Raw genomic sequence first — 27,061 nt, forward strand, 5'->3', positions numbered from 1 at the left:
CCTTTCAACACAAACAGTCTGCTTTGTGGTTTTGTTGACTTTTGCTCATTTTAGAAGCAGTGGAGGAAGGAATTAGAGGTGGTGGGAAATAGCTGTTCTGATTGAACTTACAAACGTTCTATAAAACCATACCAACAAAACAGGACAAACACCACACCAAGATCTTGAATCACAGGATGTTTACATAACATAATGCCCATAGCAGACAAATACTAAATGCTGCAAAGTTCCTGAGACAAAAAAAGAAAGGAAGGAAGGAAGGAAGGAATGAGAAGAATAAAAAGGAGTCTGGAGTCCTGGCATTTGGAGGCCACGGAGCACAGACAGTTTTTTGGTGGGGGGTGGCCTCACACCTCTGCTTCAGTGGGGTGGACCTCTGTCGCAGTGATAGCAATTCCAATGGCAAGGCTGCCATTGTCGGAGAAGAGCTGGGCCAGTGAGGTGTTGAGGACAAGGCAGTCCCCGTCGGTGATCACCGAGTCCACGCACTCAAGCACAGATCTGGGGGTGGCCTCCCATTTGAGACGCCGATGGTTTCTGTTGAGCTCCAGGCGATAGGTGAAGCAGTCGGCCTGGGTGGGGGTCCCGATCAGCATCATGGTGGCAAAGAACTGGGGGTGGCCTTCGTGCCTCTCCTGCTTCCTAAGCACCAGCAGAAAGTGGTGGCCAAGGCAGGAGTGCATGATGATCCAGTCGGCCGGCGCAGGGAGGTGCATGTCCGTGGCCAGGAAGACTATTTCAGTTCCCTGAAGGATGTCAACCCTGTGGATCTGTCGCAGATGGGGCACCACCACCTCCAGGTGGCCTTCCCACTGGCAGGAGAACAAGGGGCACATGCAGGGCGTCACCTGCGCGGTGTGCAGCCCTGCCTCCTGGTGGTGGAGGTGGTGGGGGTGGGCGTGGTGGTGCAGGTGGTGGTGGTGGCGGTGGTGGCGGTGCTGGTGGGCGAGGTGGTGAGAGTGGAGGCTGCTTTGCTCTGCAGTACTCTGCGAGGTGGCACGGCAACTGGACACATACTGCAAAGAAAGAGAAGAGCATTAGTGAGGGAAGACGCCCGTCCCCTTCCCTGGCTGCCGCTCCCCTAGTGTTCGAAGTGTTCAAAGTGGACTCTCCAGTGCAGGCAGAGAAATTTTCATTTCTTAAAATAATGGAGAAGTTGAGAGTCTGAAAACCCAGCCCAAGAAAATGCCATATTTATGCCTTTCTGATTCTTTAATAAGGTATACAGCAAATAGGCAATATTCCCCCTCAAATAACATGCATTATGGTGGTCATCAATCATAAAAAACAAAAAAATCCTTTAAAAAATTTGTTTTTGATACTGTTGATATTTTTGTGTAGGCAATGGAGGTCAATGGATTTTTTTCCTATATTATTATTATTTTAGAACAAAATTTTAGTAATGCCCATTGGTCTTTCTGGTGCTGTCAGGGCTTGTGCTGTCTTGGTCATCTTTCTCCTGGGTTTTCAGGCAAGTGGTGGGATGCAGGGCTGATCTGCATGTTGGTGCAGTTGGACCACGGTCTCTAGAGAGGGAGTCCCACCTGTGACTTCTGAGACCCACCAGGCACGCTTCTACCCTGTTTCTGGTTCTCTGCTCCCGTGTATCTCCCCAGGGACTCACCACCAGGCAGCCTCCAGCCTGAGATTCTCCTAACCTTTTGTTCCTCATGGCAGTGTACCTACAAGTACCCTCAAGACACCAGGAGCTGTGGTGGTACCTTCTGATCAAGTGTGGTAAACATTTACTGAGCACCTGCTATGGCCAGGCCTTGCAGGCATGAGTGATAACAGCCGTGAGTGAAATAGACACTGTGTCTCTTCATGTGGATGGTCCAGACATTAATACGCTTATAATTAATTACGGTTTTGAAGAGGTCCTCCTTATGACATGAGGACTATGACTCATATTTTTCAGTTGAAGAAATAGACTTCAGTAGTAACCTGCTGGAGTATCACAAAGCTGGTAAATGAAAGACTGGGATTCATTTTCTCACCTTTGAACACAGGAGCACCTGTCGTCCCCCCCTCCCCCCCGCCGGTATGCAGGACTTCAGCTCCCCCATCCCCCGTATTCTTCTTGTCTTTAATCAACCTGTGGATCTAGGCTGTGCAGGGGAGGGGCAGCTCCAGGTACGAGGCCCTCACCTGGCAGCTGTTTCCTAGGCTGCCCTCAGGTAGAGAGTGTCCCTTCTGCACTAGCTCTGCAAATGTTTTCTGAACTTCAGGTGCCTTTGGGCACTCGCCTGCTCATCTTGCTTCAGTTTGTTCCTGGAGTATAGAGGACAGGGGAGGTCTATCTTTCACACTCACCACCACTGCTGCCAGAGTTTCTGTCTCCCCTGGCTCAGTGTGGCTAACAACGAAGGCCTGACTGGCTTCCCTTTCTTTAGGGCATGCAGGACACGCATGCATGTATGAACATACACACACACGTGCACACAGTCACACAAGCAGTACACACACACGTGCACACCCACACGCCCCCACACGGTGCCCTGAGATGGTCACCCTGGTGCTGGAAGTGGCCTGGAGGCAGGTGGGAGCCAGGTCAGCTCTGCTCTCGAGTTGTCAGCTCCAGCTGCCAGTTTCTGCATTCTTTGGACAGGAGTGTGAGCTACAGGGGCCCTTACAGTAGCTCCCACCCTGTCCCTGGGTGGCAGCTACTGGGCAGCCTGCTATCACCCATCCTGCACTCCCACCAAGCCTCCCTTCCCCAAGGGGGACAGGGTGTCTTCAGCTATAAAGGAACATGCTATGTTCCAGAATCCTGCTAGTGACAAGTCTGACTTACCCTTTAGCATTAAATACACAGGTACTTCACAAAGTCCATAGAAAGATCCATATTATCTTTCAATTCTATTTTCCCACAAACTTTCTGAAGTACTCTTGTATGGAGAAGAGAACTAGTGTATAGCATCTAATAAGTGTTAGGCTTATTAGATGCTTTCTCTCATGGAAAATCCCAAATGCTGTCCCTTTCTCAGTCTCTGCAAAGCCCCACTCTCTATACAGTCTTTATAATAACTATGAGAGAAACATATTATGCTTGTCTTGTAAATGAAAATGACTGAGACACAGAGAGGTTGAGTCACTTGCCCAAGGTCACACAGCTCATAAAGGGTGGGAATGGAGTCCAGATCAGCTATAGGTGACAGAGATCAGGGACTGGAAGATCACAGGCTGGATGTCAAAAGACTCTGGTCTATTTCACTATTCGCTTGCCTAGCAGTCTTGATTAAGTCAGTTTTCTTATTGGAAAAATATTTATCTCAAGGAGTTGTTAGGAGATCAGATAAAATAATGCCTGTAAAACAGAGTTAAAACTATATCAAGTGTTACATCAAGAAGGCATTTCCATTAAGATGTGGTTTGGAGTGAAGAGTTTTGTCATCCTTTCTGCTCAGTCTATGCCTGCTTGTCTCTGTCCTTGTCACCTGACCTTCACACATTGGCAGTAATCTGGGCTGAGCACAGGCTACCACAAAAGCCTAGAGAACCCAACCTGGCACTCAGTTTGGGGCCTTCTGTCCGAAAGCTGACCCATGATGACAGAACATTCTGAAATTCCCATCTCAGAAATAACCTCTGGGCTAGTTATTCTCCACATGCCCTTCCCAGATCTATTTCGCATCTTCTCTGTCCTGATCTGTGCAGCTGCTGTCAGAGATAGCAAGTCAAAGTAGGGAGGGAGGGAGCTGGGAAGAAATACTCGACATCCCTTTCCTCCTTCCTCCAATCTGTCAGTGCCTTCTATTGGCTAAACCCAACCAGAAACCTGCTAGCAAAGGGACCCAGGAGATGCACTCGGCAGAGCCTGGCTCCCTTTGGATCTGGTACTGGGTGAGGCAGACAGGTGAAGAGTAATTTCTATTTGTATGCAAATGTCTCAATTCCCTCCATTGTGATGCCACTAATCCAGATAGGCTGAGCCTCCTAGGCCCAGCTTTGATGGGGTTTAAGGTGGGGAAGAGAGGCATGCCCACAATTCATTAAGCCATTCGACATAAATGTATACACTGCCTAACATGTGTAAGGGGCTGAGAATACAGAACAGAACAAGCTGCCTCACTATGATTATGTACATTATAATACAATGCAAAAATGCAGTGCGTGCTGGGTGCTCTGAGAGTACAAAGTCGGGGAACTAGTGGCTCTGGTCTGTGAGGCGACATTTCCACTGGGTAAAGAGTGGAGGGTGATTTCTCTAACACGACAGGCGAATGGCTTGCCAAAGGGAGAACAGCAGGTTCGAAGGAGCCAGGTATGAAAGATCACGGGATGTTTAAGAATTTCCAAGTGGCTGGCAGATAGAGGATCTGGTGGAGAGGGAGAGGAGTGTGGGCCGTATTGTCAAGGCCTCATGAGCCAAGCCATGTGCAGTGGAAACTGGCAGGAAGACACAAGAGCTCCTGTGGGCAGCATGATGCCACGGAGGCCCCCAGCAGAGCCTGCGCTTAGCCGGCACTCAGAATGGGGCAGAGGCAAGTCCCCACCCTTGTCCAACCGTTTGACCCAAGCAATGGCCATTCCACCTAGACTCTCCCATTGCGTCCTTTTGGCTTCATCTTCCACTAGCCTCTTTTTTTTGTTGTTTATTTTTGGGTTTTTTTTTTTTTTTTGGCAGCTGGCAGGTCCAGGATCCAAACCCTTGACCTTGGTATTATCAACACCACGCGCTAACCATTTGTGTAACCCGCCAGCCAAGCCTCTTAGTTTTTTAAATTGTGGCTCCACTACTAAGCAGAAAGGGTCTAATCCAAAGAGACTGGAGTGAATGACTACGCAAAAAGAGGAGGACATTATAAACTCATCAGGACCTGTGCATTTGTGGTGTCCCGAGAAAGTGCTAAGAATGAATACAGCGTTAATTCTTCATTTCTTCCTGCTACATCTTCTGAAGCAAAATACGTTTCATTTCAATGATCCCTGGGTGAGCGAGGTCACAGGGCTGCTGGCAGGGAGAAGGGATTCTCTTAATTGGCAAAATGCTAATCGTTTCGGAAAATGAATTCTAATCTTCCCATCTAATACAGTGGATGTGTGAGTAATTACTTCCCTTCACTAAACTGTTAATGCAACATTAGTGATTACGCTAATTAAAACTAATGAACTCTTACAGACTGATAAACCCCTCAGTCAGTCAGCGGATGCCTTCCTTCCATTGGCTGTATTTAACTTCCCATTTGGAAGAGAGATCTTGAATTAACCTTTAGAATAATGCACAAAATTGGGTTTAGAAATGTTAGACTTTATAGACTGGGTATAATTCTTTCCCCAAGCACTAGTGATGCCATTTCCACTGAGGGTGTAATTGAATTTAAAAATGCATTCCTTAATTTGATCAGCCATACTCCCATGGTTGGTAATGGTTATCCTTCCAAATCCAGGCTTTTGAAGGGGAAATCTGCCCCTGGAAATATCAGATGACCCCTTCTCCACTGTCTGCTCCCTATGGGCAGCAAGCTAGCTCACTTAGAGGGTGGCTTTTCCCTTCCACTTGCTTCCAGGAATATTACCATGCTAATGCCTTTCAGCTGAAAGAGGGTTTGCACCCAATTTGAGATGACAGGCACTTGCTTTGAGCTTGCTCATGCCCTTATTTGTGACCGTTAATTAACTGAAGTTATTAGTCCTGCGTGGAGGAGGGAAAGGCAGTGATGCTATCAATGACTTTCACATAAAGGGAGGAAGAGCAGGTTGGGGTGAGGGTAACATTTCAAGGCAGGTATCAGAGTATTGGGATAAAGTCAAGGCCTGAACAAAGTTGGGAGTCAGGTCTGCTAAGAATGAAGAATAACTGTGGCTGCTCCAGGGCCCACATTCTGTAGTGTTTAAAAATTCTCTGTTTCTGGGAAGGACAGTCAAGGCTGAAGGCTGAATATTGCCCATTCTGTTTTCCTGGGGTGCCCTGGCTGTCAATGTCTCTTCCTCAAAACCTAGTATGACTATGTGTGCATGCAAAACCCAGGAGGACTCTGGAATGCTTCCAAATAGTTACAAGATAAGTTAAACTGAGATGGGGAGGGGGGGAGTTGGTGCAAAAAAAACACAAACAAACAAAACACTGAAGATAGAAGACACCAAGGAGGCTTTTGTCACCTGGGATATGAGCATCTTAATTAGAAAATGCATCTCATGCTCTGTATTCGTCCATTTCTGTTGCTTATAACAAAATGCCTGAAACTGGGTGATTTATAAAGAACAGAGGTTTATTTGGCTTATGATTCTGGGACAGTTGCATCTGGCACGGGCCTCAGCCTGCTTCTACTCATGGCAGAAAGCGGCAGGCAGCCAGCAGCTACAAGCAGATCACATGGTGAGAGGAAGTAAGAGAGAGAGAGAGAGAGGGAGGTGCCAGGGTCTATTAAACAACCAGCTCTCATGGAAATAATAAAGCGAGAACTCACTCAGGGAGAGCATTAATCCATTCATGAGAGATCTGCCCCCATAACTCAAACAGCTTCTTCCAACACTGTCACATTGGGGATCAGATTTCCACATGAGTTTTGGGGGACAACACATCTAAACTCTATCACGTTCCTTCCCCCCACACCAGTTTCAGTTCTTGGTTATACTTGGTGCCCAGATGGATGAAATGTTCATGTGAACAGCATGATTAGGTCTGCAATTTTCTTTAAAATACTTTAGTGTAGAGAATGTGACATAAATGTGTATGTGCTTAAACTGTACTCTGGGGGCTGCCAATTCCTGGATCAGGAATTCACACTTCAAGGTGATCTCCTAATATTTTATCGGAAAAGGCCACACCCCAGACGTAATGACTACAGTTGCCTCAATTAGTGTCCGTATTTCTGATTCACACCAGATGCTGCTAATTAACACTTCCACAAAGGTTTTCATTAGTGAAATTAGTAGTTTGTTTAGTCAGCATAATAGATGCTAGAAATGGGCTTTCGTTGATGAAATGAGTGGTTTTTAAGCTGTGAGGACTGGGTAAAATAGTTCAGAGAAATTACTCACTTTATGAAGGGGTCCTGAAAACTTATTCCCTAAATCTTCTTGTGTCCAGCTACTGAGTCAGGACATCTGGTGGTCCAATGTCATCTCCTAAGAGTATTGGAATCATGCCTTTGAAATATCACTGCATACAAAGTTTCTTTACTATTGATCAAAATTATGTAAATTGAGTGTGGGAACATTGGTTAGCACACACAAGAGCCTTGAGTCTTGAACTACCCATGTTATCAATTAATCACAAAAGAGAGAAATGGGTTATTTGAAAAGAGGAAAATGGCAAATTTGGTAGACAAACTGTTTAAAACTAAGACTCATGGGTGAAAAATAATGAAAGGTATCCATACAGATACGTGCACAGACACTGGTCCTGTGGTCTCAAAAGCCTCCTGACCAAGCTGGTCCTCTTACAAATGCAGTCCTTGGCATGTGAGGGCTGGGAAGGAATATGTATGCACTGTGGAAACAAAAAATATGTCTCTGGTCTTGCTCTCTCTGCTCCACCATTTCTGCAATGTGATACCCTGCTGTCACTACTGCTACCACCAAGACCCTCTCTGAATGTCTTCCTTGGACTTTGGATCTCCCAGCCACAAAAACTATAGGGCAGCCACTCGCTCAGCCCCTGACCCACCTGTGCAGAAGGCAAGAATCCCTGCACTGCACTGCAGCCAATGGGAGAGGCCCCAGGCAGGCAGGAGACTGGGCAGCCACCTGCCCAGCCCCTGTTCTGCCCATGCAGAAGGCAAGACCTGTGACACCACCATGAGACCTTGCACAGCTTTCACAGAGGTGGCCCACAGTAGCCACTATCACAGCTACTACTGCTGCAAGGATGGCTTGCTGAATTAGTAACTTTCACAACCACTGTATGGGTGGCCGGCCACATATTGGTCTTCACTGACACAAGCAGAGTCATGGGAGGAGCCTGGAAAAATAGGAAGAAGCCTTTTCTCCTCAAAGACCACTCCAGAGTAAAAGAAGAAGCAACTAATCTAACATGACCAAAAATCAACGTAGAGAAACTAGAAATATGAAAAAATCCGAAACTATGACACCACCAAAGTAATTCAGTAAATCTCAAGTACCAGACCCTACAGCAAAGGAAACCCTAGAAATGACTGAAGAGGAATTCCAGGTAACTGTCTTAAGGAAACTCAGTGAGATAAGACTGTCAGACGACACAATGAAATGAGAAAAAAACCATCCAGGACCTGAAGCAGGCAATTGACAAAGAGATTAATACCTTAGAAAAAGAATGCAGGGGATGGGAACCGGGCTGTGAAACTCTCTGTTCTGTGCTCTCTCGCCACCGTCCGCCACTTTCGAGAGTCGCGCTGAGTCCCGCCCCGCGCGCGCGCCTCTGCCAGGGTTCCTCGTCCGGAGTGCGCGACAGAGCGTTTAACCCCCTGCTCCTCCCGAACCGCGAACCGCCCGCCGGGACAGAGGCCGGGCAGGGCCGGGGCGGGACGGGCAGGGCGGGCTCGGGAGCAGGCTGATCCCTGGCGATGATGGCTCAGTCCACCAGGCCCCCCGACTTTGATGTGTTGAGTCGGGATGAGCTGCGCAAAAGGCTGCACCAGACGTCTCAGGATCGGGGCGTCCTGGATACGCTCAAGGGTGTATATGAAGCTATTGGAAGCCTGGACAGGAAACTCGATGTCCTTCATGGAAAGGTTTCAAAAATCCAACGTCTGCATGTGAGATCACTGAGGCGACATCGTAAGCTATTTGGATATGCTTCCAGAAATTATAAGTACTGGCTGTCTAGGAGAAGTAAATTCCAGAAAATGAGGAAGAAGGGGTCTCCCGGTTCATTCTCCTACCACGAAAGTTATAGCCCAACGTCCCCAGTGTGGAGGCGGGAGATTGATTACCAGAGCATCCCCGAAGGGGTATTTAATCAGTCGGAGGACTCCCAGGAAACGGATCAGGAGTCACTGCTCATGGAGCAGGAGCAGAAGGAGCGGGAGATGTTCTTCAGCCTGAGTCCTCGACGCTTGTCTGCAAATCCATATCAGCCTTCTGTCATGCCTGATAACCCTCTGCCGGGCACTTCTTTAATGCCCTCCCATACCAGCCCAGGGGCAGTTAAGAACAGCATCCTTCCAAATGCCCCAGCTTTGGGGGCAGCACCGGCAGGCCTGCTGACCCAGGGAGATTCCAGTTCAATATACACCCGTGAAATGAAGAGTCACTCAGTCTTCCTGAGGAATAAACATACTGTATCATCTATCTGCGTCCCTTCTGGTTTTGCTACAAGTTCACCAGTGGAGCCTGACCTCTATGTCTCTGAGGACCCTTCAGCCTGGTCCGTCGATGAAGTGATCCTGTTTCTGCAACATACAGATCCTCAGACATTAGGCCCCCTCGCCAACCTCTTCAGGCATGATGAAATTGATGGGAAGGCTCTGCTACTACTCACCACTGACATGATGATGAATTATATGGGGCTGAAGCTGGGGACAGCCGTGAAGCTATGCCACTACATTGAAAGTTTAAAGAGGAAAAATTCTACAACAATTGAAGAAAATGTGTCAGTTTAGATTGGGCTTATTTCTGGGGGGACCAGTGCCTTGTTGGTGTGAAATCATTTTTCTGCCCTTACTAGTTTTTGTTTTGTGAAAGTATCATCTAAAAATATATTATACCACAATCTCAGAACTATATTACAGTTCAGTCTAGTTTTTAAAAATCCACTTAACATGTTAGTATTTACACAGTTAAGTTGGAAGTTCATCCTTTATGTCTGTTTATTGTTTTCGGTGCATAATCTACAAATATACTTCATGCAGGAAATAGCGAAAAGTCTCTGACTTTGGTTCATCTTTATATCTGGAACCAAAACAGCTAAAAGAGGAAATATCAGGGATTGACAACTTCTATGATTAAATCTATGAGAATTTTTCCTCAGAAGAGGAAACATGATGTAGATAACATCATGTAGATAACAAGATGTAGATAACATCTCTTTCTCACGTATTTTATCTGTCTGATGCTACAGTGTCCTGTTCATGTTTTACCAGCTTCCGGAAAGGGAATAGCCGTATAAATTAATTTCCTTTTGTTTATTATTTCTCTGTTGTATTCAAATTTAGAGGGAACAAAAACAAGTTTATAAACTTCCATGAAGTGTTCTTACCACTTTTTGGATAAATTATAGGATAGATAGAATAGTTTTATGTGACAGATACCATGATTTAAGGGTGGTTTGGATGGAGTCTGACTGTATTTTTTACAAAGAAATACCTATTATTTTAAAACTTACATATTTTGTCTAAATTTGGACATTTAACTAGGCATGTATTGTTCACATCTCTCTATGACAATTGCTATGCCCCAATTTTTTGAAGATATATATTTTATTGTATTTGTTTATTCCTCATACGGGTGCTGTTTAATGTTTATATTTATTCTGTACCTGAAGTATACACACAAGTAAACCTTTTTCTCTTTGAATTTAATATGGCACTCTGCACTGCACAGAAGTAATGGTGAACTGTGTATACGGTTAGATGTTTCTATTCCATGAAATATATTGCGTTTGCTCTCCCCAGTACCTCTCAGCTTACTCTTCAGGGGATTGGAAATGATCTGTAGATTGGTTTCCGTACAGGGAATTCCCTGTCCTATGCAATGTTCTAATTAATTTGCTTGGTTCTGAGCCATTTATTCTGCTCCATTTGGAAAGATACATTAGTTCTGACTTACTGTTTGGGGCTTTATTTTATAACTTAGAACTTTCAAGGGGATATGTTGCTATATGTTCTTTGTTATTACTTTGTGTAACTTTGGTGTAGTATTTATAAGTCATAAGAATCAGTTATAAAAGTATTAGCCATTTGTTGTAAATGCCAATAAAATGTTCACCTGGGGCAAGAATGTTCATTTTCTTTTCAGAAAGCCAAATGTACTTTAGACATGAATGCAACTATTGAAAGAATGCCTTCATCTGTGTTATTCCTTATATGTTAGAAGTTGAGATTCTTACTTAGTCTTGTTTCACACTGTTTGTATGAAGATGCTGTACCCAAATGATCAGTCCTCAGGTGTTTGTATAAATACTGTTTTTCTGTTTTCTGATATTAAAATATAATAAAGTTAAATAACTGCAAAAACAAAAAAGTAGCAGAACTCCTGGAATTGAAAGACACATTTGTTGAATTAAAAAACCCAACTGAGAACTTAACCAGCAGATTAGAACAAGCAGAAGAAAGCATTTCCTAACTCAAAGATGGCCTTTATGAAATAACCCAGGTTGACCAAAAAAAAAAAAAAGAAAAAGAAAAAAAAAGAATTAAAAAATTTAAGATTGTATAAGAGAGCTAGCAGATGACCTTAAGTGCACAAACATCTGAATCATGGGTATTCCAGAAGGGGAGGAGAAAGTTAAAGGCATTGAAAAATCTATTCAATGAAATAATAATGGAAAACTTCCCAAGTATAGGGAAAGACACAGACCTTCAGATTCAGGAAGCTCAAAGATCACCAAACACATGCAATCCAAAAAGATCCTCTCTGAGACACATTGTAGTCAAACTGGCAAAGCTCAAAGACAAAAAGAGAATCTTAAAAACAACAAGAGAAAAGCATCAAGTCACTTATAAGGGAGCCCTCATCAGTTTCATAACTGAAACTCTACAGACATGAAGAAAATGGGATGACATTAAAAATACTAAAAGAAAAAAACTGTCAGCCAAAAATATTATACCCAGCAAGGCTATCCTTCACAAATAAGGGAGAAATAGTATATTTCCCAGACAAACAAAAACTGTGGGAGTTCATTACCACATGACCAGGCCTGCAAGAAATTCTCAAAGGAGTCCTGCCCCTGGAATCCAAAAAACAATAATCACTACCACAAATACACAAGAACAAAACCCACTAGTAAAACACAAATGCAAATGAGAAAGATAAAATAAACTAAATCTCACTGCCTCAAAAAAACCCGAGCAAACATGAAGACCAATAATCAAAGGAGAAGAAAGGAACTAAAGATGATTAGAATATCTAAACAAAATGCCATGAAATCCTAGGAATAAGACAATATCTCTCAATAACAACCCTTAATATAAATGGATTAAACTTACCAATCAAAAGACACAAATGATGGATTGGATCAAAAGCTAGACCAAACTATAAGCTGTTTACAAGAGACTCATCTCAAAGGTAAAGGTATACACAGACTAATAGTGAAGGGACTAATACCACACAAATGGAAACCAAAAATAAGCAGGAGTAGCTATTCTTATATGGCATAAAAGAGACTTTAAACCAAAAACCATAAAGAGAGATAAAGAAGGCTAGAAGGCCACTATAAAATAATAAAGGGATCTATCCAGCAAGAAGAAATAATCATAAACATATATGCACCCAACACTGGAGTACTTAGATATATAAAGCAAACACTACTAGACCTAAGGAAATAGATAGACCCCAATATGATAATAGTGGGGGACCTGAACAACCCTCTCTCTTTGTTGGACAGATCATCAGGCAACAAATCAACAAAGAAACATAGGATTTAAACCATGCTTTAGACCAATTGGACCTGGCCAATATCTACAGAACATTTTGTCCAACAAGTACAGAATATACATTCTTCTCATCAGCACACACAACATTCTCCAGGATAGACCATATGTTAGATCATAAATCAAGTCTCAATAATTAAAAAAAAAAAAGTTGAAATCATCTCATGTGTCTTTTCAGACCACAATGGATTAAAACTAGAAATTAATGACAAGCAAAACTCAGGACAATATACAAATACATGGAAATTAAACAACAGGCTCCCAAATGACCAATGAATCCAACAAGAAATTAGACAGGAAATCAAAAAATTTCTAGAAAACAAAAATAAAGACACATCATATCAAAACTTGTGGGATACTGCAAAATCAGCACTAAGAGGGAAATTTTTAGCAATAAAATGCCTACATAAAAATAGAAAGATTTAAAGTAAATAACCTAACCCTACACCTAAAACAACTAGAAAAAAGAAGAAAAATCCAATCCCAAAGTTAGCAGATGGAAAGAAATAATTAAGATTAGAGCAGAACTAAACAATATAGAGACCCAAGAAACTATACAAAGGTCAATGAAACAAAAAGTTGATTTTTTGAGAAGGTAAACAAAATAGACAAACCATTAGCTAGGTTAACACACACACACACACACACACACACACACACACACACACACACACGACCCTAATTACAAAAATCAGAAATGAAAAAGGAGACATTACAACTTATACCACAGAAACACAAAAAATCATTAGAGACTATTACAACTATATGCCACAAATTTGAAAACCTGGAGGAAATGGATAAATTTCTGGACACATACAAACTACCAAGATTGAACCAAGAAGAAATAGAAAACCTAAACAGATTAATAACAAGCAATGAGATTCAAGCAGTAATCAGCAATCTCCCTACAAAGAATAGCCCAGAACCTGATATCTTTACTGGTGAATTCTACCAAACCTTTAAAGAGGAATTACTACTGGCATAAAAATAGACACTTGGACCAGTGCATCAGAATAGAGAACCCAGAAATCAACCCACGTACTTACACCCAACTGATCTTTGACAAAGGCAGCAAGAATATACACTGAGGAAAAGACTGCCTCTTCAATAAATAGGGTTGGGAAAAGTGGACATCCATATGCAGAAGAATGAAAATAGACCTGTGCCTCTCACCATACACTAATATCAACTCAAAATGGATTAAAGACTTAAGTCTAAGACTTGAAAGTGTAAAACTACTAAGAGAAAATATAGGGGAAACCCTTCAGGGAGTAGGACTGGACACAGACTTTCTTTGCTTTTACTTTTTACAGCAATTACTTGAAGTCACAGGCATTTCCTTTTTTGATAGCAAATTACTCCTCACAATTTAGGAAGAATGGTCTGCTGGAATGGCCTGGGAAATCTGTCTGACTCCTGGATTGATTTAGACCCACTTTCCCCTCCTGCACCTCAGCAGGACCACCGACCTAACGAAAGGCTGGGTGCCCCCACACTTCCTTATTCATTTTCTGTTAACAGTCACCAGGAAATAACTCCAACCCAACCAAAGGTTATGTGGCTCCTGCAGCCATAGCCTCCCCTGAGATGAGGAGCTAATGGGTCGTGCCCACCCGGATCCTCAGAGCCCACCCTTCTAGGCCACACTCCAGGTAACTGGGATCTGGACTTCCCTACCCAAAGGCTCTGAATTGGCTTCCCACAGCCCATGCTATTTCTGGGATTTATCTTGCAGAAGGCAGACCATTAGACATGAGGTGTGGTCAATTAGCAACTATTTTGGGGTTGTGAGCAGAGCTTGCATGTGTGGGCCTTTGCAAGAGACACACCATAACACAGGATGAGGACGGGTTAGGAAGAAAGTGAGACAAGGTGCTGGCTGGGAACCGTGGCCACACAGCTCACTGTGAAGGCATAATTATTAAGGTAGGAGGATGGAACATATTTTAGGTGTCTTGTACCTCGATATTTACTTTTAAGTATTTATATATACGGTATGTGGCCTCTGTTTGTACTTTTGCCTCCAGCCCTGCAAATGTTAGCGGCAGGTCGGCAGTCAAACCACATAGTCAGAGGAATGCTGCTAAATCTCCATATTTTCTTTGGCTCTGCTTTTCATCTGTGAGGTTTAAGCATGCTAATGAGTCTTATACATCTTGTAGATGAAAGACTTTTTCTTAAAAGCAACTTTTTGTGTAGTCAGACTTTTATATTGGCAATTGGCCAGTGAAATCTGGGGCCTGTGTGAGCAGTTTAAAGGTTAAAATTTAATTAGTCGAAGCCCCACTAACTATGAGCATCTCTGTAGGATAACTTTGGGACCATGGGGGTGACTAGAGGGAGGTGTGCCGAGGATGCTGGGAGGACGACCTCAGCCAATCTGGACAACCTCAGATTGTGGGCAACAGTGTTGTTCAGTAACAGAGGCTGCTGTGGCTGGTGTCAGTGCTGTAACCTGAGAGAGGAGTCAGGTTGCTAGAAACAGTTACATATGCAAATGCAAACTTCAGAAGCAGACATGTCAGTGGGTTATGAGTGGGCAGAGTTATCTCTTGGATGGCTGAGACAATCTGATGGCTACGCTGACCCAAGGCCACATGCCATCCTCATTACTCCTAGTCCTTCAAAGATATTATGACCAGGAACTCCACAAATTCAGCTCTCTCTGCCAGAACTCTCTCCAACCTATACCCCGAGAGCTAAGTTGTATTTATCCTTCAGAGGTTCCCTATTCTGATTAAGACAAATTTGTCTGTTGCATGGTCTTTTATAACATGCAACAAATTTATTTGATGTCCATTCTTCCTGCCGGACGGTAACATGAGCTCCAGGTAGGTGAGCACTGTGTTTCTGTGTTTCTTCCCTGCCATATTCCTGGACCCATCCAGTGCTCAAAACATGGTAGGTACCTAACACATATTTGTGGAGAGGATGAATAAATGGCTGCTCCTCGTTGACCTGTCACCCTAACACAACCAACCGCTTCTCACTGTCTGACATCACCACCCTAGGGCAAGTCACCCTCGTGGTCTCCGGGCTACTACAGATTATTGAAAGTATCCAAGATTCATACCTCGCTTTGCTACTAAAAGCTGTGAGACTGTAAATTCATTAATTAACCTCTCTATGCTTCAGTTTCTTCATTTAAAAATGGGAATTATAGTATCTCATAGGGCTGAAGTAAGGATTGAATGACATACCAAGTACACAGTATAGTATGTAGCCCAGAGTAAGAAGGCAATAAGTAGTAGATTTTATTATTATCGTCATTATCACCATTATTATTATTATTATTGAACAGCTAGCTAACTGAGGTGTAAGCTAAAGAAATCCACCCTACATAATTTCTAGGACTATGTCTGAATTGGATGAAATCATAAAAACACTAATGCCCTTCCAAATCTCCCTTAAAACTCGCTGACAACTCTCACCCAGGACCAATGTTTTCACTAACAAAAAGACTTTCACTGAATATTTACACATGACCATTGGCCAATGGATGCTGACTTCTGCAATGTGCAGAGTAATGAGCCAGCTTAGAACTTGGAATATAGGTGATACTCAATGAACGATCGCTATCATCATCGGCATTGTTATTGTCATTGTCCTCTACCAGGATTTTGGTCAGTGCAATGCCGCTGGTAAGTTTAGGCAATCCTAGAAGTACATCTGGCCATTGTCCCTCTTACTTCCCCACCAGTGACCGCTTTCTCCTTCACTGAGTATCTCTCCTTCAGGGTTCTCAATGGTGATGGCAGGGCCTGAATGGCAGGCTCTGAATCGAAGGCAGCTGCCTTCCCTTAAGACAAGGAATCCCTGCTTACGACCCATGACCTACTTTCTATATCTCAAAATGTGTTCTGGGGAAAATGTGTTTCCCCATGCTGTTGACCTACACTGATCAATACTTACCTGGCATATGGCTATTAATATGCAGTTGACAAATGAAAATTTGGTAATGGTGATACTATTCAGGTATTCATGCAGCCCTGTTAGATGAAAAAGTCCCTGAAGAAAAAAAGGGTAGGGCTATAACAGGATAGCTAAAATGAGACAGATAAAAAATTCCAAGTGTTGGCAAGGATGTGGAGCAATTGAAACTGTCATACACTGCTAATGGGAGTATAAACTGGTATAACAACTTTGGGAAACTATTTAGCAGTACTCTATTTATCAAAGCTAGATACATGCTTAAACCAGCATTTCCACTCCTGTGCATATACCTGTTGGCAGACAAGTCTCCAGTGTTCTCTCAAATTACTGCGTATCTTGTGTCAAGGCACTGAGCGTCCTTTGTTCTTTTGAGGGATGTTTTTATACTACATAGCCCTGAAATATAGAAATAATGTCTCTCTCTGGAACAAAGGGCAGGTTTGCTTATAGCCTTGGGATGCAGAGATGGTAACTCCCTTCAGAGCCACATGCAGGCATTCTTACCATCCATTATAAAAAATTTGGGTTCTCCAAGCTTTTGTAATGCAATCTATGGTGCATGTATGTTACACTTCTCCCTGTGTAAGGGAGACGCTGGATACAGCAGCTTGCTCTGGGATACAGACCCTTTGGGCTTCTCAACGCATTCATGGTGCTTTGAGTAATCCTTTTTGTGTCTCCATCACACAGGGAGAAGGGTAACACATGTAGACATCATTTGGCCCTGTTTTTATTACCCGGCGGGAATTGGGTCTCAGGGAACTGGTGCAAAAATGTGAATACTCTCCCTACTGCTATTGCTGTGAGTCAGAAACTGTCCTTCATCTCTAGCTCAGGAATCTCATGTATTCTGCTGGCATCCTTGAAATGGTGGCAGGCTACCTGATAAACTTACAAGTGGGCTTCCACAGTTATAACCAATAGCTGACAGAGATGAATATTATGCAATCAAAAAAACTCACATGATTATTTATAGCAGCATTAACTCATAATGACCAAAATTTAGAAACTATGTAAATGTCCTTCAAATGGATACCACATAGCTATAACAAAAAAATGAACTACTGGTACACATGACAATGTTAATATTTCTCAAAAACATGTCGAATAAAAAAAGCTAGACATAGAAGAGTACATATGTAAGAATTCTATTTGTATGAAGTTCAAAAACAGGCAAAACTGATCTATAGTGACAGAGGTTTGAACAATGGTTATCTTTGTGTGAGGCACGTTGACGGGCAGAGACATGGGGGAGCTCCTAGGAGGCTAGAAATGTCTTAACTCTTGATCCGGGTGGTGGTTCTATGGATGTATACATGAGGGTACTTCAAAAAGTTTGTGGAAAAATAAAATAAAAAGATAACACAAATCTTCCCATGAACTTTCTGAAGACCCCTTGTATATGTAAAAATCCATTGAGAGATGCACTTAAGATTTGTGCACCTCACTGTGTGCTGTACATCATAAAACAAAACAGAGAGAGAGGGAGAGAACGCGAGATGGGCTGGGTGTGTGTGGCCATTGTCTCCAGGTCGTTGGTTAATAGGCATATTTCACGGGGCTTTAGTAAGAACCCTAAGAGGTCTTTTCTCTCATTTTCCACTTGCTCATTTGGCACATCTGTTGGTCTGGTTGCATCTGGCTGCCTCTGATGTTAATAGCTGGAGGATTGGAGGGCAGGTGTGAGAGTCACAGCAGAGACAGGCCCAGGGAGACTAATGGTCCCATGGGCTTAGCAAGGCTAGGTCATGGCTGATACCCCCAGGGAAATGCAGGGCCTGGAAACCTGGAGGATATGGCACTAAAGGTGTTCACGGCTCTGCTTGGTGTGGCACAGGCCTTGCCCTTGGTCCTAGTGGCAGAAGGTTCCTCTCTAAGGCTAGACCCAGAGGCCGGTGCCACAGCCTGATAGTGGGCTCAGAGGAGGCTCACCCCTGACTTTGGGTGAATGTCTCACTGAATAAATGGCTCCTTCTCTCTCTGCAGTGTGGCTGTCCTCACCGCTAGCAGAGGGACAGCAAAGCCATGAAGAGCTGCTGACAGCTTCAAGTAAATCCCTGTAAGCGAGGTGGGGCAGGTGTTTTATTGACTCTTAAGTCTTTGCCAGTAGCTGGGTATGTGTTTAATAAAAATTTTAGGCCTGGGGGGAAGGCATGGGAAAGCAGAAGGGAGAATTGCTGCCCCCTGGGCTTGGGAGGTAGCAGTCTGACCAGTCCCTAATAACTCATTCATCCAATATTCATCTTTGAGTTATTACAGTCACCGTGTGTCTCTAAGGAACAAGTTTATTAGTGTCCACTAAGATAATTTGCCTAATATACTTCAAGGCAATTCAAATTATCCCATATATGTATTTCTTTCCGGAATTCATTATGGCTACATTTCAACATTGGGTCTTATTTTGCTCACATTTCCCCCACTGGAGGGTGCTCACTTTGTACAAGAGTTCCAAATGCTTTTATTGGCCCAAGAGTAAGGAGATGAAGTCCCCAGTCTCTGGCTCAGCCTTCTTCCAGGCTCAGATTGCTCCAGCCTGCAAAATGCCTGCAGCCTGGGTCTCTTCTCTGGAGGCTGGGCTTGCTTCCTGTCTCTCTTCCCCATTTGCTATGGGGATGTTGCAGGAAGGAAGACACGTGCAAAGCTTCCACTGATCCAAAGCACCTCATTTTATGCCCTGCACTTATGCAGTGGATTGAATTATGTCCCCCCCAAACTCACCGAAGCTTGAATTGTCTCCCAAGTTTTATGTGTTAGAAGCTTAGCCTCCACTGTGACTGTTAAGAAGGTGGGAAATCCTATTATGGTAATTGACAGGTGGAGCCTTGAAGAGGTGATTGGATTGTAGGACTGTGCAGTAGTGAATGAATTAAAAATGGTGGTCAGGGGCATGGTTCTGAGGGCCTTAAAAGAAGAGGAGAGTCTCTCTCTGCTCTCTCTGCTTCCACCATCTTGCAATGTGAGACCGCTGGGTCACTGTTGCCACCACCAGATGGACTTTGGACTTCCCAGCCTCAGAAACTGTAAGCAATAAATTTTTTTTTCTTGCAAATGGCAGTATTTCATTCTTTTTTATAGCAGAGTAGTATTCCATTGCGTAGATATACCACATTTGCTGTATCCACTCATCTGATGATGGACATTTGGGCTGGTTCCAACTCTTAGCTATTGTAAAAAGTGCTGCAATGAACATTGAAGAACTGGTATAACAACATGGATGGACCTAGAGAAAATTATATTAAGTGAAACAAGTCAGGCATGGAAAGAGAAATATCACATGTTCTCATTTATTTGTGGGAGCTAAAAATAAATAAATAAATACACAAACAACCTGTGGGGGGGAGGGAAGAAGACATAACAATCATAATTCCTTGAAGTTGATACGACAAGCAAACAGAAAGGAGATTGTTGGGAGAGAGGGGGGAGGGGGGGAGGGAGGGAGGTTTCGGTAATGGGCCACAATAATCAATCACATTGTATATTGACAAAATAAAATAAAATTTACAAAAAATTTTGTTTTTCTTTATAAATTACCCAGTCTCAGGTATTGTGTTATAGGTACACAAAACAGACTAATACAACTTGTATTAATCTCCCATAACTTCCCTTGCAGTTTCACAAGTGGCAAAACTCTCCTTCCACTAGGCTGCTAAGAGTGGGAAAGACCAGCAATCTTTACACATGGTGCAGGGTGCACACAAATCACCTGGTCATCTTGCTAAAATGTTTGCAGATTCAGCAGGTCTGTGCTGAGGCTGAAGTTCTGCTTTTCTAACCAGCTCCCAGGCATGTCAAAGCTGCTGGGTCACAGACCACACTCTGAAGAGGGAGTGGCCAGACCCACTCTCCCTTGTCCACTTACCCCATGCCCTGGGCATTTTCCTCACAAAAGCCCTACCATTCCTTCAGGGATCAAATAGAAGGTTCTGAACGACCTCAGACATTCCTCTCCAACTCTGATTCTTTAACAACCTGCAGTTTCCATTGTCACCTTCATAATGCAGGCAATAGGGCTACTCCATCCCAGGAGATAACTACTTGTTTGTTAGTCACACAGAGTCCCCATGCAGACAGCTTAGTTACACAAAAGGGAAGCAAGGGCTGTGAGGAATTCTTAAACAGAGAATAAGAAGTTGGTTTATCTTCTTTCTTTTCACAGTATTTAAATTCAATTTTATAGAAGAGAGCTTAGCTTTAATTAATAAATTCTCTATTTTTTTATGGCTGCCCATAATTTCCTACTGTTTAGTTTAATTGGCTTTTCATGTTTAGAATTTAGAACCAGCTTCCTCCTCTTAGTTTGAAGTAATAATATATAAGCAAACAAATATGCTTTTTGGCAGGGTCCATTGATTTCCATACCATTCTGCTGTTACATAGTGAATGCATTCATTCATTCAATCAATCATTCATTCAACAAACATGTATTGAGCATTCACTATGTGCTGCAGGAGGTGCTGGGGATAAAATGGTGAACAAAGTAAATGAGGTCCCTGTCCCCAGAGAGCTCACTTTTATAGTAGGGGGAAGAAATGCTTCCAGGGATCAGGAAGGGATTTGTAGGAACATGGCCAGGTGGTATCCTGTCCAGTTTCTTGCAGAGATCTGCTAAAATAATTAAATAAGAGACCATTTAGACTGAAATGACTTTAATGCCTTGGATTCTTGAATAAACAAAATAAAACTTAATCTCAGCCAGTACCGGTGGCCAACTGGGCATTAGTTATATTGTCTTGAACTTCCCAGCAGGATAGTCCAAGTAAGGCAATAGCTCACACTTTAACCAATCAACTGATTTCTTTGCTCTGCTTCCTCACTCACCCTGTAAACTTTTTCCCTTCCACTACTTCTGGCAGAGCTTGGGACCATTTCTGGTTTGGAGCTGCCTGATTCATGAATCAATGTCTGTTCCAATAAACTTCAAACGTTAATGTGCCAATGTTTATCTTTTGACTGGTCTGAGTGCAAATTGTCCATCTTTTCTTCTTTCTCCCCTTTTGATGTTGAACCCAGTAGGAGGGAAGGAGGAGTTAAAGGGAGGAGAGGATAGAACCCTGCTCAGTGGCCTTGGAGGCCAGTGAGAAAGGAGTTGGAATCCACTTTAAGTGGTCATGGAAGCGATTGATTTACATACCGATTACGTGTAAAGGAAGAGGAGTTTGGAAGGACTTTATCCTTCTCACCATCCCTCCCCCACTTCACTGCTGCCAAAAAATTCTTCTGTGATTCTTATATCGGAGAATATTCTGATGGAAGACAAGTTGATAATGGTAGTAGAACCTTCCTCCATAAAACTCAGAAATGACAAGTCCTTGATCCCAGGTCTGCTAATGTACTAGCCTCACAGTAAGTAATCAAAATGAACCAGAGACATTTCAATTTCTCCCCATTGCTAGAACTCGGCATTTCCCCAGGACTTGATCTTGGCCAAGCACTTAACAGTAATTCCCTGGCTCATCAGAACAAGTCTTTATGGATAGACCTCAGGATGAAACTCAAGTTTCCCTGTTTTGGCTACAAAAAGGGAGCTGAGGCACAGAGAGACGAACCCAGTGGTAGCTGGTAGGGCAGGAGTGGGCAAGGGCACAGGTGTGTGGAGAACAGAGGTATGGGCCCAGCTCTTCCACTCCTTACATGGCCAAGGCAGCTCCTTTCACTTTTCCAGACTTGAGTTTCATGACTGTAAAATGAGAATGATGATTGATGCCTGCTTCCCTCCTGGGTGGCACAAGGAATGTGTTAAAATGTGTTTTAACGGGTGAAATCCATTTGGAAGAAAGTATTATGTGGATGCAAATCATGGAAGGGCACTTCTGAAACACAAAACTGTCCCAGCTGACTCCTGCTGAGTGTTTGTCCTAGGCACATCACATGTGTCCTTTCAGGTAATCTGAGGTTATCTCCAGGAGGTGGGGACCACTATCACAAGCAGTTTGTGTACAGGGACACTAGGGCACAAAATGGAGCAGCGTCTTTCCCAGGGTCTGGGGGTTGGCGGTAGTGGAGTCTGGCTGCAGAGCGTAGGCACTGAGCCCCAGGGCGTCCTGCCCATTTCTGTGCCAGCGGCCAGCACTTGGTGTTTGCATGTGAATCATCTGCACCTCATATCTCATTTTATTCCAAACTGACTTTTTCCTGCCATTCAGCTCAGCTCATTAGCTGGCAGGGGAGCTCAGGGACTTTGAACTAATCCTAATATTAAGTAAAAAGCAAAGCATAATTAGGAAGATAAATCTTCTGGGAGAAAAAAATGTATGTAACATATTCCAAAGTCAAGCAAGGGTGATTTTTCCCATTTTCTAGATGATCTCCTTCTCTGTTCTCTTTTTCTAGTTCAGATAACTGTGAGTTACTATTTTTAAACAACGTTTTCTGATTAGGAGATAAAGTATTCTCATCACAGAAGTTTTAGGAAATTCTCCATAGCATGAAGAAGAGAATAGAAAACTCTCAGAATGCCACTATCCTGCTTATACTACTGTTCACATTTTAGTGTATTCTTATTTCCAATGCCTTTTAAAATACAAATGCCTAAATGTTGCATATATATAGTCTTGCAAGCTGTTTTTTCTGCTTGATACCTTGTGGTACAACACATGTCAAAAAATATAGATGAATACCCTAATTTTTAGTGGTTCTATTGGCCTTGGAGAACTGATCGGGGACTCATACAAATGTGGCATAATTGGTTTTATTCAGACCTGGCTAAGAGGGACACTATTGCTGCATGTATCCAATCATGTATTTGTTCATTCATTCAGCAAACCTGCGAGATATTGGGAATAAAAAGAAAAAGAAGATTTCGTCCAGATCCTCAAAGAACTCACTGTCTTGTCTGAGTCATCGTGTCAGTTTCTTTTCAGCCCAACCTCCCTGATCTCTGTGGTCCCACCTCCTGTTGGCCACAGGGCCTAAGAAGCACCTTGCTTTGTTGTTGGAAGCAGTCAGGCCTTATTCCCTGACCCTCCCCCACTTCCAATCCCTTCCTTTTTTGCCTCTGGGTTTAACAGTGGCGTAAAACTAATTTATAGCTCTTGCCAGGAAGAGGACAAATTTTCATCTCAGCCCGTCATGCGAGAAGCACGAGCACAAATGAATAATTGCTGACCCATGCTACCCATTAGACATTGAGCTGCGGTCACCACGTTTGTTTTTTTAACACAAGAAATTAAGGGCCCTGGCAAGGTCTTCCATGGGAACCGAATGGGGTGACCTCTCTGGGCGCCATGTCCATGGGGGAGAGAGGTATGAAGCCTCATTTCCACAACTACCTGTGAGAAGGGCAGATTCTGCCTGGGTCCACTTTTCGATTTTAGGCTCAGGGCCATTCCCTCTGCCCCAGGTCCTTTTCAATCAGTATATGCATGTAGAACAACTATAATTTGCCGGACACCATGTGAAGTGCAGAGGGGGACCAGGCCATAGGCTATGCTATTTTGACCACCAGGATCTCACCAGCACCTGACATGTGCATATTATATTTTTAAAAATAAAATCATTTTATATTTTATTTAGGTGAGTTCATTATTACTAGCAATACTATTAACATATTAATATTAATGTATTATTACATGCTACAACATGGATAAACCTTGAAAACATTCTTCTAAGTGGAAGAAGTTGGTTTCAAAAGACCACATATGGTATGATTCCACTTATATGAAATGTCCAGAATAGGCAAATCCGTAAAGACAGAAAGTAGATTGGTCGCCAGCGGCTGGGTGGATGGGAGAATGGGAGCGATTGCTAATGAATATCGGGTTTATTTTGGGGATGATGAAAATGCTCTAAAATTAGACAGTGGTGACAGTTGTATAACTCTGTGAATATGTGACAACCAACTGAATTATACATTTTAAAAGGTATGTGAATTATATCTCTATAAAACTGTTATAAAAATAGTACTAGACAGAAACTTCCTTACTTAAGTAGGCTGGCATCATTTTTAATGGGCAAACTCTGGAAGCATTACTGCAATCTGGAACCAATCAATAATGTGCACTATACTATCATTGTTTAACATTCCACAGGAAGTAGTCAATGCCATTTGATAGGGAAAAGAAATAAAAGGTATAAAAATTTGGAAAGGAGAGAACCAACTGGAAAAATTATTATAAAAATTGAAGAATTCAGTAGAGCACAAATTTAATATAACTAAATAATTTTCATATATTCAAGTCAGAACTAGTTATGCACATTAAAAACAATATCTAGAAATACATTTTACAGGAAACATTCACAAGTTATAAGAAATAAAGCTTAAAATGCTCCTGAAGAACACGAAGAATTAAATAAAAGCATAATCTATTCAATAGGATGCTTCACTATTATAAATTTGAGGGTACTTCAAAAATTTTGTGGAAATAGTATGGAAAGATAATATGAATCTTTCCATGAACTTTTTGAAGTACCCTCATATGTTGACATTCCCTAAACTTAATAAGATCACAATAAATACAGCAGAAGATTAAAAAACAGAATTAAACAAATTGATTTAGTTAGTTTATATGAAAAAATACACAAGTATAGTCAGAAGATTATGAAAAAATGAATACTCATGAAGGAAACTATTCAACCAAATTATAAAACACAGAACGAAGCTACAGTATTAAAACAGTGTGATTTTGGTGCATGAAAAAACAAAGCAGATCAATGGAACAGCACAGAGAGTCCAAAAATAGACCCCAATACGTGTGGGTCTGTTCAGTAAATTTGGTAGAGCAGAAAGTTTAGCACTGCCTATCATTAGAGAAAAGAGTCTCCAAACCCTCCTACTGAGTTTTAAAATCTGCATCCCCATTCATCAAGAGGGGCATAGAAGTGAGCTGAGAGACAATTTATGGACCTAGAGAAGACTTGGTGTGTGTGGAGAAGTCAGGACACAGCAGCAACCTGCTGGGACCAGATGGCAGCAAGGACTCAGTGGGTGTCAGTATGGCTAGATGATGAGAGCAAAAAAGAATGCCCACCAAATCCAACCAGATATGCCCAGTAGTGTATCAGCTCACAAGTGCTAATTGTTAAAGTTTTAGGAATTTTGCAAGCCGGCTGTTAAGCTCAGTCATTATTAAAATTAAATTATATAAACTTAACAATTAAATAAATTATATTAAAAACACAGGTAATAAATACCCAAAACTCATTGCTTCCTAATTATTTTAGTACATTTTACGGCCATATATGTTCTTTTGTTCTCATATCTGTAAATCTTTATTTAAGTATCTGTATCTGGTGGAAATACTAAATAATGCTAAGCATCTCTTCCCCACTTCATGTACAATGATGTCACGTTGGTAGCTTGGAATTAGCCATGCTGAGAGTATTTACACTGCAGGAAATGGCAAATGCTACATATCAAGGCTTGATTTCCTGTTTTGTTGTTTGTCTAGAGTAGACTGAAGAAAGTGATGGAGAAAATGTTAATAAGGCAAATTAAACTCAAAAGTGTGCTGTGTATGTAACCATGATTTTGTGTAAAATAGCATAAAAAATTGAGAAAATATTCTTTCAGTATTCTAAAACTATTATCCAATTCAGCAAAGCAATTATTTGTGTCACTAAGGAATGAGTAATAATCTGACATTTATCTTTGTTGTTTCACTTTTATCTTGTTAACATAAAAGAAAATATCAACCAACATTCATATTGAAATTATATACATTCCTCAATGATGGGATGACCTCCTGCTGAACTGGACAGACATCATGGTCTGATTTTATCAAGCGATGGTTGAATTGCAACTCGAGGTTGGCTATGGATACAAGAGTTCAACAAAACCAATGAAGACATTCCGTGTGGCTATGTGGGATTTAAATAAGGAATATCGTATATTTTATTATTATTTATAAATTGTGTTAACACATTCTTTATGTCAGGAAAATTTATAATAAACTTATGTACATATATACATGCATACTTTTCTTCCAGAGAGCCAACTGTTAAAACATCTACCAGAACATCACTTCATAGGTCGCTCAAAACTTGGACTCAACTCTGGGCAAAGCAGAGAATCTCTAAGGTGGCCAAGATTAAGTTGTCACTCTTAAAATGGATACTGAAAATACATATTAAATTTAGTTGGAGAAAAGAATGTTACCTTTATTGCACATCTCATATAAGTATGTTTAAGATTTGTACACAGTTTACAACTGAAAGAGCTTGGCCGATCAAGGTGGCTCTGAAGTCTCTGTTTATGTCCCAAGCCTGTTGTAACAATATTGATGATCCCTGCCTGGTCCTGACTCATAAAAGGAGTTGATGGGGGTCAATGAGTCCTGAAGTGGACATAAATCCTGAAGCTGCCCTGAATAACCTCTGACCTTTTAATGGCTGCTGCCTTAAGGTAATTGGATGAGCTGCTGGGAGTTAGAGTCGGGGGATTGGGGATGTTGGGGGCTCCATAGAACCGAGACCTTTCAATGGACTCCATAATTTTTGTTCTACACTTAAAGTTACACTGGAAATTTATAGACGATGGTTTGGAAATGATTACAGGTACTAGACATGTTTTTTGTGTCCACAGATCTGCAGAATCAGAATCTCTGGACATTGTAACAGATGTCCCAGATAAATTGTATATGTCCACTAGAGACTGAGAGGCTGTGCCTAATGGAGAAATT

General features: G+C 42.2%; 1 protein-coding gene across 1 annotated transcript in view; it reads right to left on the reverse strand.

Moving 5' to 3' along the window:
- Window positions 1-347: 347 nt before the first annotated feature.
- The window catches only part of SIAH3 (siah E3 ubiquitin protein ligase family member 3), a 63,350-nt gene continuing 36,636 nt past the window's right edge, over window positions 348-27,061 (reverse strand). The window contains exon 2 of the mRNA XM_063101681.1: window positions 348-1,016. Coding sequence (XP_062957751.1) covers window positions 348-1,016 — 669 coding nt within the window. The remainder of the gene's footprint in view (window positions 1,017-27,061) is intronic.

Source organism: Cynocephalus volans, chromosome 7 (genome assembly GCF_027409185.1).
Source record: "Cynocephalus volans isolate mCynVol1 chromosome 7, mCynVol1.pri, whole genome shotgun sequence".
NCBI lineage: Eukaryota > Metazoa > Chordata > Mammalia > Dermoptera > Cynocephalidae > Cynocephalus > Cynocephalus volans.